General features: G+C 67.5%; 3 protein-coding genes across 3 annotated transcripts in view; all 3 read left to right on the forward strand.

Moving 5' to 3' along the window:
* The window catches only part of EMIHUDRAFT_439403 (hypothetical protein), a 3,128-nt gene extending 2,275 nt beyond the window's left edge, over positions 1-853 (forward strand). Inside the window, exons 4-5 of the mRNA XM_005756155.1 lie at positions 12-75; positions 425-853. Of these exons, the coding sequence (XP_005756212.1) occupies positions 12-75; positions 425-561 (201 nt within the window). The 3' untranslated portion in view covers positions 562-853. The remainder of the gene's footprint in view (positions 1-11; positions 76-424) is intronic.
* A 750-nt stretch (positions 854-1,603) lies between these two features.
* On the forward strand, positions 1,604-3,174 carry EMIHUDRAFT_221956 (hypothetical protein; the record flags this gene model as incomplete). The annotated part of the gene is made up of 6 exons (XM_005756156.1): positions 1,604-1,890; positions 2,050-2,363; positions 2,530-2,560; positions 2,626-2,714; positions 2,928-2,982; positions 3,099-3,174. The coding sequence occupies 6 exons, from the start codon at positions 1,604-1,606 to the stop codon at positions 3,172-3,174; spliced, it is 852 nt and encodes a 283-aa protein (XP_005756213.1).
* A 6,310-nt stretch (positions 3,175-9,484) lies between these two features.
* Positions 9,485-10,420, forward strand: EMIHUDRAFT_360643 (hypothetical protein). Its single transcript, XM_005756157.1, has one exon. It carries the CDS (start codon positions 9,502-9,504, stop codon positions 9,976-9,978), a length of 477 nt encoding a protein of 158 aa, XP_005756214.1. The 5' UTR covers positions 9,485-9,501; the 3' UTR covers positions 9,979-10,420.
* Positions 10,421-14,559: the final 4,139 nt, after the last annotated feature.

Raw genomic sequence — 14,559 nt, forward strand, 5'->3', positions numbered from 1 at the left:
TCGCCCCCCAGGCGCTCGCCCTCGGCACTGACGGCGCCTGCGTGAGCATGGGCGTGCCCGCCGTCGGCGATTTCGGCGCGAGCTCGCCCGAGATCACCCGAGATCACACGAGATTACACGAGATCACACGAGAAGCCCGCGGTGGGCGACTTCGGCGCGTTTGCTAAGCCCCGCCACTCACACACACCACCGCCACCACCACCACCACCATCGCCTCCGCCGCCCTCGCCGTCGCCGCCGCCCGTCTCCGCCCCCGCCCTCGCCGCCCCCGCCCTCGCCCCGCACTCACCGCAGCCGCGGCCAGCGCACCGCGCGTGTGACTGCGTCACTCGAGATCACCCGAGATCGGCCAGAGACACGCATCACAGAGCCCGCCCAGGAGGAGGCCGCTGACCGGCGGCCGTGCGTCGCCCCTCGGCGACAGGCACCGGCACCGGCGTCTACTACTCGGTGCCCGTCGTCTGCACGCCCGGCGACTACAAGCGCGTCGGCGGCATCACCCTCTCCCCGCCCGTCGCGGCGGCCATGGAGGCGTCTCGCGCCTCCCTCGCCGGCGCCTGAGCAGCCGGCTAGCGACCGCGGGGCGCCAGGCGGCGGGCGCGGATTGCAGGCGGGCACACACCGCCGTATCGCCGCGCGCAGCGGCGGAGGCGACGGCCGGCGCGGGCCATTTGTGGAGTGGGGTGCAGCCAGCGCGCTGGCTGCCGCGGCGGGGAGGAGAGGAGTTCTAGAGAGAGATGCCGAGGGAGCGCGCATAAACGCGGTGACAAACGGGTCGGTCCTCGAGCACGACGGTGTGGTCTGTGCATCGTTAACAAGTTTTCGTTTACGCACAAAACCATGTCTGCTGGAATGAGGATTGAGGTAGAGTATGGTCTATGGATAAAGAAGGCCTCGACCTTCTTCGGCAGTACCAAGAAGAACTAGAAGAGAATGTGCCACATTTCTTGTTGGCTTCTAAAAATCTCTCTCCAGCAGCTCTGCGAGCTGGCTGCTGGCTCTCTATGCAGTGTCGAGTGTGCACGGGGGCTAGAACAAGGGGGAAACATGAAGGAGCTGAGATCAGCAAACCGAGCCGGGCGAGAAGAAGAAAAACATGTATGCATGAGGGCTGAGAATAAGGGAAAAACATGAAGGAGCTGAGATCAGCAAATTGATCAGCACTCAGCCTTCCCTCCCCCTCCCGGATGGAAGTACTACCTGAGCTCGACCGTGCTTAACTTCGCTGTTCAGATGGGAAGCGGTGACCCACGGTGATATGGCCGATCATGGAAGCGATGGGCGAAGGGTGACATATGAAGGTGTGTGAGTGTGAGGTGTGGCGTGGGGGGGGGGTGAATGTGTGTGTGTGTGTGTACTTTATTTTGAAGAATTTACGAGTAGTCGAAGGAGAGATTTGCGCACTCATTTATGAGATTTGCGCACCTCAACCTCTCACAGACCAGCGCACAGCGCCATAGGAGGTATTTTCTTCTCAATAACAAGGCTGTGAACAAACACAGCGAAGAAGACGCCTGAAACGAATATCTAACATTTCGGACTGCGCGACGTTCGATCAACGCCCAGCCCCCGCCCTCGCCTCGCCCTCGCCGCCTCCGCGTCGATGGAGGTCTACGCCCTCGAGCGCAAGCTCGGCCAGGGCTCGATGGGCAGCGTCCACCTCGCACGCCGACGGTCGGACGGCCACCTCGTCGCCCTCAAGGCAGTCGCAGTCTGCTCCGTCAAGGAGCGGGAGCAGGCGGCAAACGAGGTGCAGATCCTGAGGAGCCTGCGGCACGGCAACATCGTGCGGTTGCTCGATTCGTTCGTTCACCTCGACGAGGTGGTCCTGGCTATGCAGTACTGCCCCGACGGAGACCTCGCTGAGCTGATTGCACTGCAGCGCAAGAGGTGCGGCAGAGACTGCCTGCCCTGCCCTCTGTGCCGCCATCGCCGTAGCCGACGAATTACCTTCCATCGTCGCCATCCCTTGCCCGCGTGCTCGCAGCCGCTGCCGCACATTGCACGCCCACGCTCAGCCAGCACACACCCCGCCGTCAGGTCCTCTAGGCTCGCGCCGCAGACCATTCGCGCCTTCACCTGCCAGCTGGCGTCGGCGCTAGCCCACGTTCACTCGCTACACATCGTGCACCGGGATATCAAGGCGTCGAACGTCTTCCTCGCACCCGATGCGCGCGCCGGAGCGTGTGGCAGAGGCGCCGCTGCCGATGGCACCATGGTGCTGCTCGGAGACTTTGGGGTTGCCAAGGCGCTCGAATCGACGCGCGCGATGGCCTGCACCCAGTGCGGTACGCCCTACTACCTCCCGCCCGAGGTGTGCAACGGCTCCACCTACAACACGCGCGCCGACATGTGGTCGCTCGGTGCCTCGCCTAGTCCATGCCGCTCCACACCGCTCCCATGCAGACGAAGATTCGAGATCCACTCGTCACCTCGGAGCGATCCCCCGACGTCGATTCGAGAGACGGACGTCCCATCGCCCATCTCTCACCTGAATGCGCAGACGTCCATCGTGACCTCTTACATTAGGCGTGCTGCTGTTTGAGCTGTGCGCCCTTCGGTAGCAAACCCGCCAACCCGCTGCTGCCCGTCCTTGGCCCGTGGACGCGTCCGGCATGCACCTAGGTACCCCTTCGCGGCAGACACGCTCCCCGCCCTCGTGATGAAGATCCTCGGCGGCAAGTACCGTCAGCTGCCCTCCTCAACCCCGTCAGGTCCTACGAGACCACCGCCGTCGCCACGGCCGTGCCACACCGCCACCGCAACCCGCGCCACCTCCGCTGCCACCTCTCACTCACCTCCGCTGCCACCACCACTCTCGTACTCAAGAGAACCCCCTTGCCTCCCTCCAGATCTGAGAGAGGCCGTCAACTCGTTGCTGCAGCAGCGGCCTCGCGACCGCCCCTCTGCGAGCCAGCTGCTCGCAGGGCTGTCCCCTCCGCCGCCGCCGCCGGAGGCCAAGTCGACGACGCCCGTGCCACCGTCCGCCATGTCACCGCCGCCGCCGCCGCCGCCGCCGCCGCCGCCGCCACGCTCGACAGTCGCGGGGGCGTCACTCTCTCGCCCATCCACCGCCCCCGACCGCTCCTCGCATCGAGGGACGACCGAGGCGAGGAGGAGTCGCATAGCAAGAGGCGCGAGTGTGGTCTTCAAAGTGGTTGGTGGCTCCAATAGGCGAGGCGCGAGGCGCAGGTCGCTCGCCACAAGCAGCTCGAGACGGCCTATGGCAAGCCTCCACCAAAGCGGCGCAAGCCGCCGCCGCCCGCGCGCTCACAATCGCTGAGGCATGCTCCGTCGCAAGGACCGGCAGCAGGCAGACCTCCAGCGGGCACTGCCGCGCGGGCACGCCCGGCAGGAGAGCTGGAGGAGCGGCCCTCGAGCGCGCGGCCGGCCAGCCGCGGTGTTGGCGGCGGTGCAAAGGACGCCGATCGCGGTGCGCGCCCCCCGTCGGCGCAGGGGAGGGTGTCTGTGGGGAGGCACGGAGATTTTGCCGTGTGCGGCACGCGCGAGGACGCTGCCGCCGCGGCAGTCCGACAAGGGCCGCCCCCGGAGCAGCTGGCGCCACCCGCGGCCATTGCCCCGGAGCCGGCCGGGGGAAGGGCGAGGGTCGGGGTGCCGGATGCAAGCGAGCTGCTGCTAGAGTATGGCCGGCGAAAGGCAGCCGCCGCTGAGGGTGCGGCGGCCGGGCGGGGTGGGTCTAGACACCTGCCCTCTCTGCCCCCTCCTGCTGAGGAGACGCCGGCTCGACTTGCCGTGGAGGCAGGGAGAGGCGGGGCAGCGTCAGCTCCGGCCAAGGTCGCTCCCGACGACCCGACCGCCCGCCCCGCGTGGCACGGGCCAACCTCGTCGTGGGTGGGGCAGATCACACACGCGGTACGCGCGGCCGCCTCCCCGTCCCGCCGGTCAAGCAAGGCATCGGTCACCTCCTCCGCCGCCTCCTCGCCCACCTCTAAGGGCCGTTCAACCTCGAGCTGGCCCACCCCTGAGGGGTCCGCGGTGGCCCCGCCCTCCCCCGGGGCTGGAGAGAGGAGCCACCCCGGGCACGCGGACGTGGCTGGCGGTGCGGACTTTGAGAGCACGCCGCAGCCAGAGATGGTGAGGACGGTCGAAGCGATCCACGTGGGGAGCCCCACGACGCGCATGACGTCGGCCGGGACCCCCCGTGCGGGGGCCTTCACGACAGGAAGTAACGCGATGCGAGGCTAGAGCAGGCCGCTCCGCCTCTAGCAATCTCGCCGCCAGTCGCAAGGCATGGACGAGACCGTGTGTGGGGTCATGTGAGGTGTCTATGGACGCTCTTGAGCACTTCTTGAGCACTGGATAGGGTCGTCGGTCGATTCCGCATGGTACGGGACCCCTCGATCGTCTCGCCCTCCCTCGCTGGTGCGCTCATTGGGGGGCCAGGGGGGGGTCATAACAAACACGGTACAGGATCGAGGTGCACGCTGCCGAAGCAGTGTCGTCCCCCCTCTCCCCGACGGCGATGGCGGTGTGACCGATCGAGCTACAAGAGGAGCTTGTTCAGCAGGATCCGGGACAGGTCTGGTGCACTACCTCACTCATTCGTCCGGTCCCCTTCGATCCGCAAAAAGAAAGAAAACGGACAACCCAAGGGAGGGATGGGATGGCGGCACGCGTCTTCGGGGCACGCGAGCTAGAATTCTTTGTTCGGCGCGCCTTCTCTCGTTTGGCCGTCTCACCTGCCGCTGCTACACGATGCTTGCGTACGCCCGCCCCCGCCCTGCCCCGCGTGCGCCTGGTCCGCGCCGCGCTCACCACCCTCCGCGCACGCCCCGCAGCAAGCAGTCGAGCAAGGGCAAGGCCAAGCCCGCCACCTGCACCGGCCTGCTCTCTGGCAAGACTTTCTTCGTCGACATGAAGATTGACGGCGGCGACGTCGACGCGTCGGAGTCGTTTCGCCAAAAGCTGCGCAACCTCGGCGCGACCCTCTCCACGAAGTTCACCTCTGACGTCTCGCACGTCCTCTTCAAGGAAGGAAGCGTCAAGGCGCCGCCGCCCTGCTCTGCGCCCAGCCGAGCCCGCCGCCGCAGCCGGCCGACACCGCCCGCCGCCGCACTGGCCGCTCAGCACACGCGCGGCCGCCCCCACCGCCCCTCCCCGCTCGCCCCCTCCTACCTCCCGCGCGCCGCCCGGTCCAGCTGCCGCCCTGTACCAGCCCGCTCGCGCCACACTCCGGCCGCGTCTCATCCGACTCCTCATCCCGCGCGTGCGTGTGATCAGACGTACGACGAGGCGCGGCGGCGCGACATCCCCCTCCTGACATCCGGCTGGCTAGCTGCCCTCGAGGCACCTCCCTCCCCTCCCCCTCCTCTCGCTTTTGCTCCTCTCCTCCCGGCCCTCTGCACCCACCTCCACCCGCATATGCCACTTTCCTCGCGCAAAGGACACCCGAACCCCGCCCCTACACCCCCCCGCGCCTCACAGAGTGGCGACGAGTCGTTTCTCGACGAAGGCATGATCTCGGTCATGTCAGCCAGCAACAAGCGGCCGGGGGGAGGCAAGCCTGCCGCCGGGAAGCACGCGCCGAAGCCGGTGAGGCCGGTGATCACGGCGGACGCCTCCTCGTCGCAGCGCTTCCCGGAGACGTCGCGCAGCCTGCTGGGGCGGGCGGGGCGGGCGGCGGGGCCGCGGGGCGGCGGCATCGAGGAAGGGGAGGGGGAGGGGGAGGGGGAGGGGGAGGAGGAGGAGGAGGAGGGGGCAGAGACGGCGGTGGAGACGGCGGTCGAGACGCAGCTCGACGCGGCGGCGGAGGAGGGGGAGGGGGAAGGCGCGGAGGAGGAGGCGGCGGAGGGCGAGAAGGAGGAGGAGAAGGAGGAGGGCGAGGAGGCACAGGAGGAGGCGGAGGAGGAGGAGGAGGAGGAGGAGGAGGAGGAGGAGGAGCGGGCGGCAGAGGAGGAGGCCGCATGCACAGAGGTGCCCCCTGCGCAGTCTGGGGAGGTGCCGCGAGTCCCCCCCCCCCCCTCCTCCCTCCCTCCCTCCGGGGCAGCAGACGCTGTGAGCGGCGCCTCTTCGCCCTCCCCCGTGGCGGTGGTCAGGTGCCTCTCGATCCTCCTCCCGACCGCACGTCGAAGAAGGCGCTCAAGGACTGCCTCGCCCGCGGCCCACTGCGATCTCGTCTTGATTGAGCAGCGGCGAGTGAGTAGGCGCTCAAGGACTACCTCGCCAAGCACGGCCACCCCCTGCCAAAGCAGGCGAGCCGAGAGAAGACGCGGCCGAGATGCGGCCGAACACACTCACTCACTCACACACACACACACACACATACACTCACTCACTCACTCACACACACACTCACTCACTCACACACACACACACACACACTCACTCACACACACACACACACACACACACACACACACACACACACACACACACACACACACACACACACACACACACACACTCACTCACTCACTCACTCACTCACTCACTCACTCACTCACTCACTCACTCACTCACTCACTCACTCACTCACTCACTCACTCACTCACTCACTCACTCACTCACTCACTCACTCACTCACTCACTCACTCACTCACTCACTCACTCACTCACTCACTCACACACACACTCACACACACGACACACACACGCACATGCACCCGCACGCTTCCCCCGCCCGCGCACAGACCGGCATCAACCCCCTCCGCCAAGCCGTCGCCGACTGCCGCGCCCTCCTCTCCCGCACCATCGATGGCGGCACCGGCGACGGCGACGACGATGACCAGGAGGAAGAGGTCGGCGGCGACGGCGGCGGCGGCGGCGGTGGCGGCGGTGGCGGCGGCGGCGAAGGCGGCAGCGAAGGCGGCGGCGGCGGCGGCGGCGGCTCCTCTGTCTCGCGGCTCGGCCAGCGGCTGTTGGAGCAAGGCCGGCGGCCGGCAGGGTGAGCGCCGAACTCGACCGACAGAGTCGTTCTGCGGCCGAGAGACTGCGCGCCTCCTCACGTGGTCCACGGCTCCGCTGCCAGGTCGCGCCGCCAGTCCACCGACTTGCGCGCCACGCCGAGCGGCGCGAAGCACGCCGCGTCGATGCGAGCTCCTCCGGCCAGGCCGCCGGCGCGGGCGAAGCGCGGCGCGGGCGGCGGCGCGGGCGGCGGCGCGGGCGGCGGCGTGGGCGGCGGCGAGGCGACGGGAGGCGAGGCGACGGGAGGCGAGGCGGAGGGAGGCGAGGCGGAGGGGGGTCGGAAGGGTAAGCGGCTGCGCAAGGGCGCGGCGGCCCGCGCCGAGGAGGCGGAGGCGGGCGAGGGAGAGGCCGCGGGGATGGGGGAGGCGGCGGCGGCGGAGGAGGTGGAGGAGGAGGAGGCGGCGGAGACGCCCGCGCCCCGGCGCAGTTCGAGGGCGGCGGCGTCGGCGGGCGGAGCGAGCGGCGGCGGAGCGAGCGGCGGCGGAGCGAGCGGCGGACGCGCGAGCGGCGGAGGGCGCAGCGGCGGAAGGCGCAGCGGCGGAAGGCGCAGCTGCGGCGGCGCGAGCGGCGGCGGCGGCGGCGGCGGCGGCGGCGGCGGCGGTGCGTGTGACGAGAACTCGGCCGGTGCGACCAACATGCCAGCCCGCGGTGCAAAGGCGCGCGGCGCTACGGCGCGCGGCGGCAAGGAGGGCGGCGGCAAGGAGGGCGGCAAGGCGTCGAGGAAGCGTCCGGCGGCGGAGGCGGCGGATGAGGGCGGCGGGGCGGCGGGCGGCGGCAAGAAGAAGACGAAGAAGGGCGGCGGTGCGGCGGCGGAGGAGGAGGCGGTGGCGCAGGTCGCCTTCTCCCTCTCCTCTGACACCAACCTCTGGCAGACCGCCTTCTCCGCCGCGACGGAGCTCGCAAAGCTGGAGGGGAAGGCCTCGGTCAGCTCCGCCGGGCCGGCCGGGCGAGACTGCACGAGATGAGCCGAGGCGGGCGCGAGGGTAGGTCTCGATCTGCTCGGACGAGCTGCCGGGCGAGAGGGTCTCGCACCTGGTAGTGACGCAGGAGCCGCGGCGCACGCTCAAGGCGTGCCCCACCACGCCACCTCGCGCGGCTCCACGAGTCCGCTGATGGACCCCCTCCTCGGCGTGAGCAGGTGCTCCACGCCATCTCGCGCGGCATCAAGATCGTCACCGCCGAGTGGGTGCTCCGCTCTTTCGAGGCGAGGCGCTGGCTGCCGACCGAGCCCTACATCGCACTGCAGCCGTCGCCGGTGCCGGGGCGGCAGCTCGACGGCGCTCGCTTCTTCCTTGGCCCGTCCCTCGCCAAGTTCTCCGAGAAGCAGCTGCGCGACCTCGTGCACGTCGCGGGCGGCGTGCCGACGGCGCAGGCTCGCGCGCAGTACGTGGTCGGCACCAACCGCAAGCTCGAGGGCCAGGAGCGCGTGACGGAGGAGGCCATCATCAGCCAGATCCTCGGCGAGACGGACGGGCTCGAGCTGCACCTTAATTCGCCCTTAGTGAAGCACTTGATGAACTGTTAATTAGGCGAGACGGACGAGCTCGAGCGCGTGCCGCCCAGCCAGCCGCCGCCAGGCGCCGCCGCCGCCGAGACGCAGGAGGAGGGCGATGGCGAGAGCGACTCGGAGGAGTTCTAAGGCTGAGCGGGGAAAAAAAAGAGAAGCGGTTTGTGGGGAGGGATCGGAGGAGTGCCGAGGCTCAGCGGGACGGCCTCGCGTGCGGTCCGGTGCCGACAGCCCAGCACACTTCCAGGGCACGGGCATGCAGTGGGCTCGCTCTCGACTGGGGCAGCGCCGCGCAGAGGGCGGCGGCCGCCGCCGGCGCGCCCAGATCGCGCAGGCGAGGCTGTCGCAGCGGCCCCCGGGGGAGAGGCTCACGCGCGGTACGTTTGCGAGTTTGGGGAGTCATCCGGGGCGGCTGTAGGACGGCCGCGCCGAGCGCGAAGTGCCTCTGGTTCGGTGGGACTGGTTGTCTGGTCCTGTGCGTTTGCCGCGCGGGGCGTGCGGAGCGCAAATGTGGGTCTGTGTGTCGAGGCACAGCAGACCACTCTTCACGCAGTCTCGACGGGTCCTCCCCGCTCAGCGTCTCGTGTCGCGCCGTTTGCGCCAGTGCTATGCGCATCGCTCTGGTTGGGGGGGGGGGGGGGGGTTCGTTTACGTTTTCTGTTTTGCTCCGCTGCTCGGCAGCAAGACGTCTTAAATAAACTTTTGAAGAACTCCAACTCGAGAGTCGCGCGAACTTCTTTTTTCTGCGCCTTGTGCTTGTCTGTCGTGTGAATCGTGCGTGTGCGAGAGCCTTTGGTTGTGAAATTCTTTCTCTATATGTTCTTTTTTGTGTTAGTGCCAGTGCGCGCGCCAGTCCCGTGCCCCGGCCCAGTTGTGCGAGGGAGTTTCATCGTAAAATTCTTTTTTCTGAGGAAGCCGTCGCCCGCGCCTCGCCTGTCGCGTGAATCGTAGAAAGAAAGAAAGAAAATATACAACCCAAGCGAGTGCGCGGCTCCACAATTCTTTTTTCTCTGCTCGGGGCTCTTGTGCAAGAGTCATCACCGGTGCGGAAAGCGACCGCCCCTTCTGCAATGCTCGCCGTCCTCTGCTCCAGCGCCCTCTCTTCGAGCGGCGACGCCTTCTTCAAACTCTCGACGACCCGCGCCCTGCCGGCGGCTCGCCCTCTCTCGCCGCACGTCAACCTCGCCACGTCACCGCAAATCTCTGACTCCATAGACTGGGAGCAGATGGGCTTTGCGCGTGCGGTCCGCATTCGTCACACCAGCGCCGAGCCCGCCCCGGCTACACCCATCGACCTCTCGGCAGCCTGCGACTCCCAGCCGGACGGCTGCGACTGGAACGAGATGGGCGCTGCGCTGCTTCTTCGCTCCCCTCCATCTCCAAAGCGCGCCGCCGCTGTCTCCGTCGACCTTGCGCCGCGCGGCATCGGTCGAGCGGTGGCGGGCATCCTCGGGAAGCGGCGCCCTCGGCGAGACGCGGAGCGCGTCCGCGACCTCCGCTTTGCGTACGCAGTCGGAGTCGAGGAGAAGCGGCGGCTCGGGCTGTGAGGAACCCAAGTGGCGGGGCGGGATGGGTGAGGGGGGGGGGGGGGGGGCTTGACACTTCTCGCTGCGGCCGCCGCGTCGCGAGGCGCGCCCGGAGGCCGGAGCGGCCCCTCCTGGCCGCTTGGCTTGGCATGGGTGCGTGCTCGGGGGAGCAAGCCCTTGTTTTTCCACGGGGATGATGAGGCTGGATTGAGGATTGGAGGCGGACTGCTGTCTGCGGTGAGGAATGCGGACATGGGAGGCGGCTCTGACGGGGCATGACCATAGGCGGCCGCCCTGTTGCCGCGGCAAGTGGAGGAGCTGCCCAAGCAGGATTGAGCATGGTCGATGGTGGAAGTGAGCATGTGGGATTGACATCATGTGCACGCGTGCTCTCCCTGTCGTGTCGAGCGAGATCCCCCGTCCTTTTGGGGTGCGTTCAGATTCTGAAGAGTTACAGGCGAGGAAGGAGTGAGAGGACGGTAGTTTCGGTAGGGAGCCTCCAACAACAAAAGACGAAGAACAGACATTGCACAGACCACACACTCGTCACTCCACAGTCGGCAGCGTGCACCTCGCCGGGCCGAGCGTTTTTGATCTCTGGATCTGTGGGCGCCCGCCCGCCGCCTCTGAGGGGGTCGGACCCCCTAGACTGAAAACAAAAACAAGCTCGAAAACAGCCAAAATCAGCCTGCGAGAGAGGCACTGCGCGCCGCTGGACCTCAATGTGGGGATGTGTGCCGACACCAATACTGAGTTTACTGATCGAAAACCTGGAAACCCTTGTTCAAAGCCGACCCTAAGCGCCATCCTTCCTGCTCTCACCTGATGCTGCTTCCCCGCGCCGCCTCCTTGGGCCCCCTTGGGCGTATTTTCTACTCCCAGTGGGGTCCCGGGCCCCCGCCCCCTCTTGCTTTCTGTTTTCTGTTTTTCAAAACGCCCGCCCGCCCGCCACCCCGAAGCGGCTCGGCCCCCCACAGATCCAGAGATCAAAAACGCTCGGCCTCGATCCTGTACCGTGTTTGTTATGACCCCACCAATGAACACACCAGTGAGGGAGGGCGAGACGATCGAGGGGTCCCGTACCATGCGGAATCGACCCTATCAAGTGCTCAAGTGCTCAGCTGCATGTGAGCGCTAAAACAAGAAGTGCCGCGGCGCGGGCAGTCCCGTGCCGCGAGGGACGCGGCGAGGAGGGCAGCACTAAAGCGGGACCCGCTGTGTCCGATCGTGCGGAAAGCCGCGCAGCAATGGACCGAGGAAGATGAGAACCCGCCTAGAGCGACAATGGCGCACGTGCTTAGCGGCGCCTGCCTGGGAATAGGGAGCAGGCCAGATGGTTCCTCAGAGTAGCGCGAGCGCAGACAGGGACGGCGATCAGCAAAGTGGCACAGGCGGCACCCGACTCCAAGGAGACGCTGAAGACGCTGAGGCTGGCGCATGTCGCTGCGCTGAAGCCGAGTTGCCCAACCAGTCGGAGCCGCGCCGACGGGTGTGTCGAAAGAGCTGACACTCTCCGGTCCATCCGGAATTTTGTCGTTTTAGTTAGCACTGCTGCTGCAGCCAGGGCCCGCGTGACCCCATGCCCTTCCCATATCTCGTGAGCTGAGGCTTGGCGCCACCCCGGTGACCGCCCACAGGTGGCTGTTCGCGCGCATTGCTCACGACGCCTTTGCGCGCCTGGTTTTCAGAGGGCTCCTGCGGCTCTCCCTCGTCGCGTGACCGCCGCCGACAGCACCTGCTCGGTCGACTCGCCGGCGCGGAGCTGCACCGCGTCGAATTCTTCGGTGGCTCGACCGCCGGCGCGCCCACCCTCGCCTCCCGCGCGCCTCACACACAGTATTCTCCTCGCGCGCGGCCGACAAAGTAGGCACACGACCACCTCCCTCCCACTCACCCCCCCCCAACGATGCACAGCCCGTCCGTTGTCGCCGGCAAGGCGCACGGAACGCCCAATTTGGGCTGGAAATGCCGCCGCCACGGGTTGGTGGCGCCCTGGGCAGCGCCACGCCGCGCAAACTTGCGCGACCAACTTGCGACCTCTGTCCCTCGTATTCACCACAGATTTTGCCCTATCCCGGCTCGCCAGGTACCGCGAGCGGCGAGCCGCGCCAAGTTTGCTCCATTTCCGACAAGTTCATCCCGCCCGAACGCCGATCTTCGGCCGTCTGGAGGCCCAGGACGGGGCCTCGGACCGGCCAGGTGTGGATTCTCCACGGCGCTGCGGTGTATCTGCGCGCCCATGGCGCGTTCAGGCTGGGGTGCGCCTGAGGCGTGTAGACTGCGGGGCGCCGCGATAGCGCGGCGCCGACGATTGTGTCGCTCACTGTCCCACACCGTCGACACGGTCACAGTGTGTGTGCAGTGCGTCCACTCCAGCGACCATGACGCCGTCGGTTCTCGCCTATACCGGCTAGTGTGGAGCTCTCAGTGTGGTTACGTGTTGTACTAGTGATGCTGCACTAGGCGGCCCGTTTTTAGCAAAAAGAAGATACCACATCGCGTGTGGTCGTCGAAAAACCGCATCTTCGCCCGTCTGGGACCTCTTCGTACGGCTCCAAAAACCGCTCCTTAACGACGACTACGCGGCCCGGCGGTCGATCTGCGCCTTCTCAGCGGTGGAGGGGATGTGGTCGGTACGTGCGGACCGCGTGGTGCTGCGATGGCTTGACGAGTGCGACTCCCAGGGTCGACTCTGCGACCCCACGGAGCCTCTGCTGCTCCGGGGGGGGGGGGGTCTGCAGACCACCCGGCCGAACTTCAGAGTCGCGGTGCTCCTCAAATACGGCTCAAACGCCCACGATGCTGTGGAGGGGACATATGCTGATGATCCTGGCCCGATTGGTTTGCTCAGAAAGCTTCTGGGCGGTCGTTAAGGTTCGCTCCCCGCACACCGGCCCCGGAATAAGATACATCATACGTGCCGACCCCGTCCAGTTGCCGAAGACGCCATCGCCCCGCTGGTACGGGCTGGTCTTTGGATCGTGTGCCCGCTTCGGGTCCTTCAGCCGAGCTTTATTTCCATAACCTTCGCCGATGCGCCGAAGGCACGGGCAATGTCCGCGACGTGGGCGTTGAGCGAGGTGTGTCCCATGGCCAACCAGCCGGGTGCGCGGATGAGTACGACGAAGGCGACGACGCTTTCGACGCGCTCTTCGACGGGGGCTCGGGGTACGGGTGGGATTCCTCTTCGGGGGGCGGCGCCTTCTTCTAGGCGCCCTTGACCCAACATACGGCTCTAGAGAGGGCGTTGTGGGCCTAGCTTTTGGTGAAATACAAAAATGCCATTCTCCGTCGACCAAGCCAAGCCCCGGGTCAAGAGAAGGCGCCGATCCCCGGGTCACCGACCGAACAAAACAACATCCGACCGACGCCACCTGGACGCCACCTCCTTCATCCTAAGCTTCAGCTCCCCCAGCTCCTGCTCCGCTTCGTTCAAGCACGGCCGGTGAAGGGCATTGGAGCGGCGCTTCGGCCGCGGACTTGGCATGCCGCCCCGCGCCTCCTCCTCGTCGGGCTCCACGAGCCGCTTGTGAGGCGGCTCGCGCCGCCGGCAGCAGCAGCGGTAGAAGCAGAGCGCCAGGAAGAGCCACCCGGCTACTCCCAGCGCCAACTTCAGCGGGGAACTGGCGAGGATGGCTCGGCCAAGTTTAGTTTTAGCGAGATCGCGAAGGAGAGGGGGGAGAGCACTCGGAGTGGATGTCCGGTTCCGGTCGTCCAAGTTGAGCTTTAGCGAGTCGCCGAGGGGGCGCAGGCTCCACTCGCGCACCGCGCTCCCGTGTTCGGCGACCCTCTGGGGATTAGCGATTAGCGCGCCCAGCTCCTTCTCCAGCTCCTTGACGACGGGCGCCACGGTCTCGTACCCCGTCCGCACTGCCTCGTCGAGCTTCTCGACGATGTCGGCGTAGAAGGGTGGGGGTGGGGCGAGCGGCGGCGTCGGCGGCGGCGGCGTCGGCGGCGGCGAGGGCGGGACCGCGGGAGGCGAAGGCGGCGGCGTCGGCGGCGGCTTCGGCGGCGGCGTCGGAGGCGGCGGGGTCGGAGGCGAGGGCGGGGCCGCGGGAGGCGAAGGCGGCGGCGGCGGCGGCGGCTTCGGCGGCGGCGGCGACGGCGGCGGTGGAGACGGAGGTGGGGGGGAGGGCAGCGGAGGAGGCAATGGAGGCGGTTTTGGCGGCAGTGGTGGCGGCGAGGGCGGCGGCGGCGACGGCGGCGACGGCGGCGGCGACGGCGGCGGCGGCAGCGATGGCGGCGACGGCGGTGGAGGCGGCGGCCGCGGGAAGGGAGGCGCCGGCAGGTGGGTCACCTCCGAGTTTAAGGCCTTTGCCTCCCCGAGGAAGACTTTGACCAGGGCTCTGGGCTTGATACGGCACGCGTGCTCGCCCATGGGGAGGACGTGCAGCACCGGCTCCTTGTGGAGATCGCAGATGTTTTCGGGCCCGCCAGTGAAGTGGTAGTCGGTTGCGAGGCAGTCTCGACTATCGCGGCACAGGGCTTGGCACTCGGCCTCGCTCACGCCCAAAATTGCGTCCACCGAACCATACGCGCCGTGCTCCACCCGGCAGCCGCCGCGCTGTCCGCCGGCGAGCGGCCAGAGGTCTCCCGGGACCC

Source organism: Emiliania huxleyi (genome assembly GCF_000372725.1).
Source record: "Emiliania huxleyi CCMP1516 unplaced genomic scaffold EMIHUscaffold_99, whole genome shotgun sequence".
Lineage (NCBI taxonomy): Eukaryota > Haptophyta > Isochrysidales > Noelaerhabdaceae > Emiliania > Emiliania huxleyi.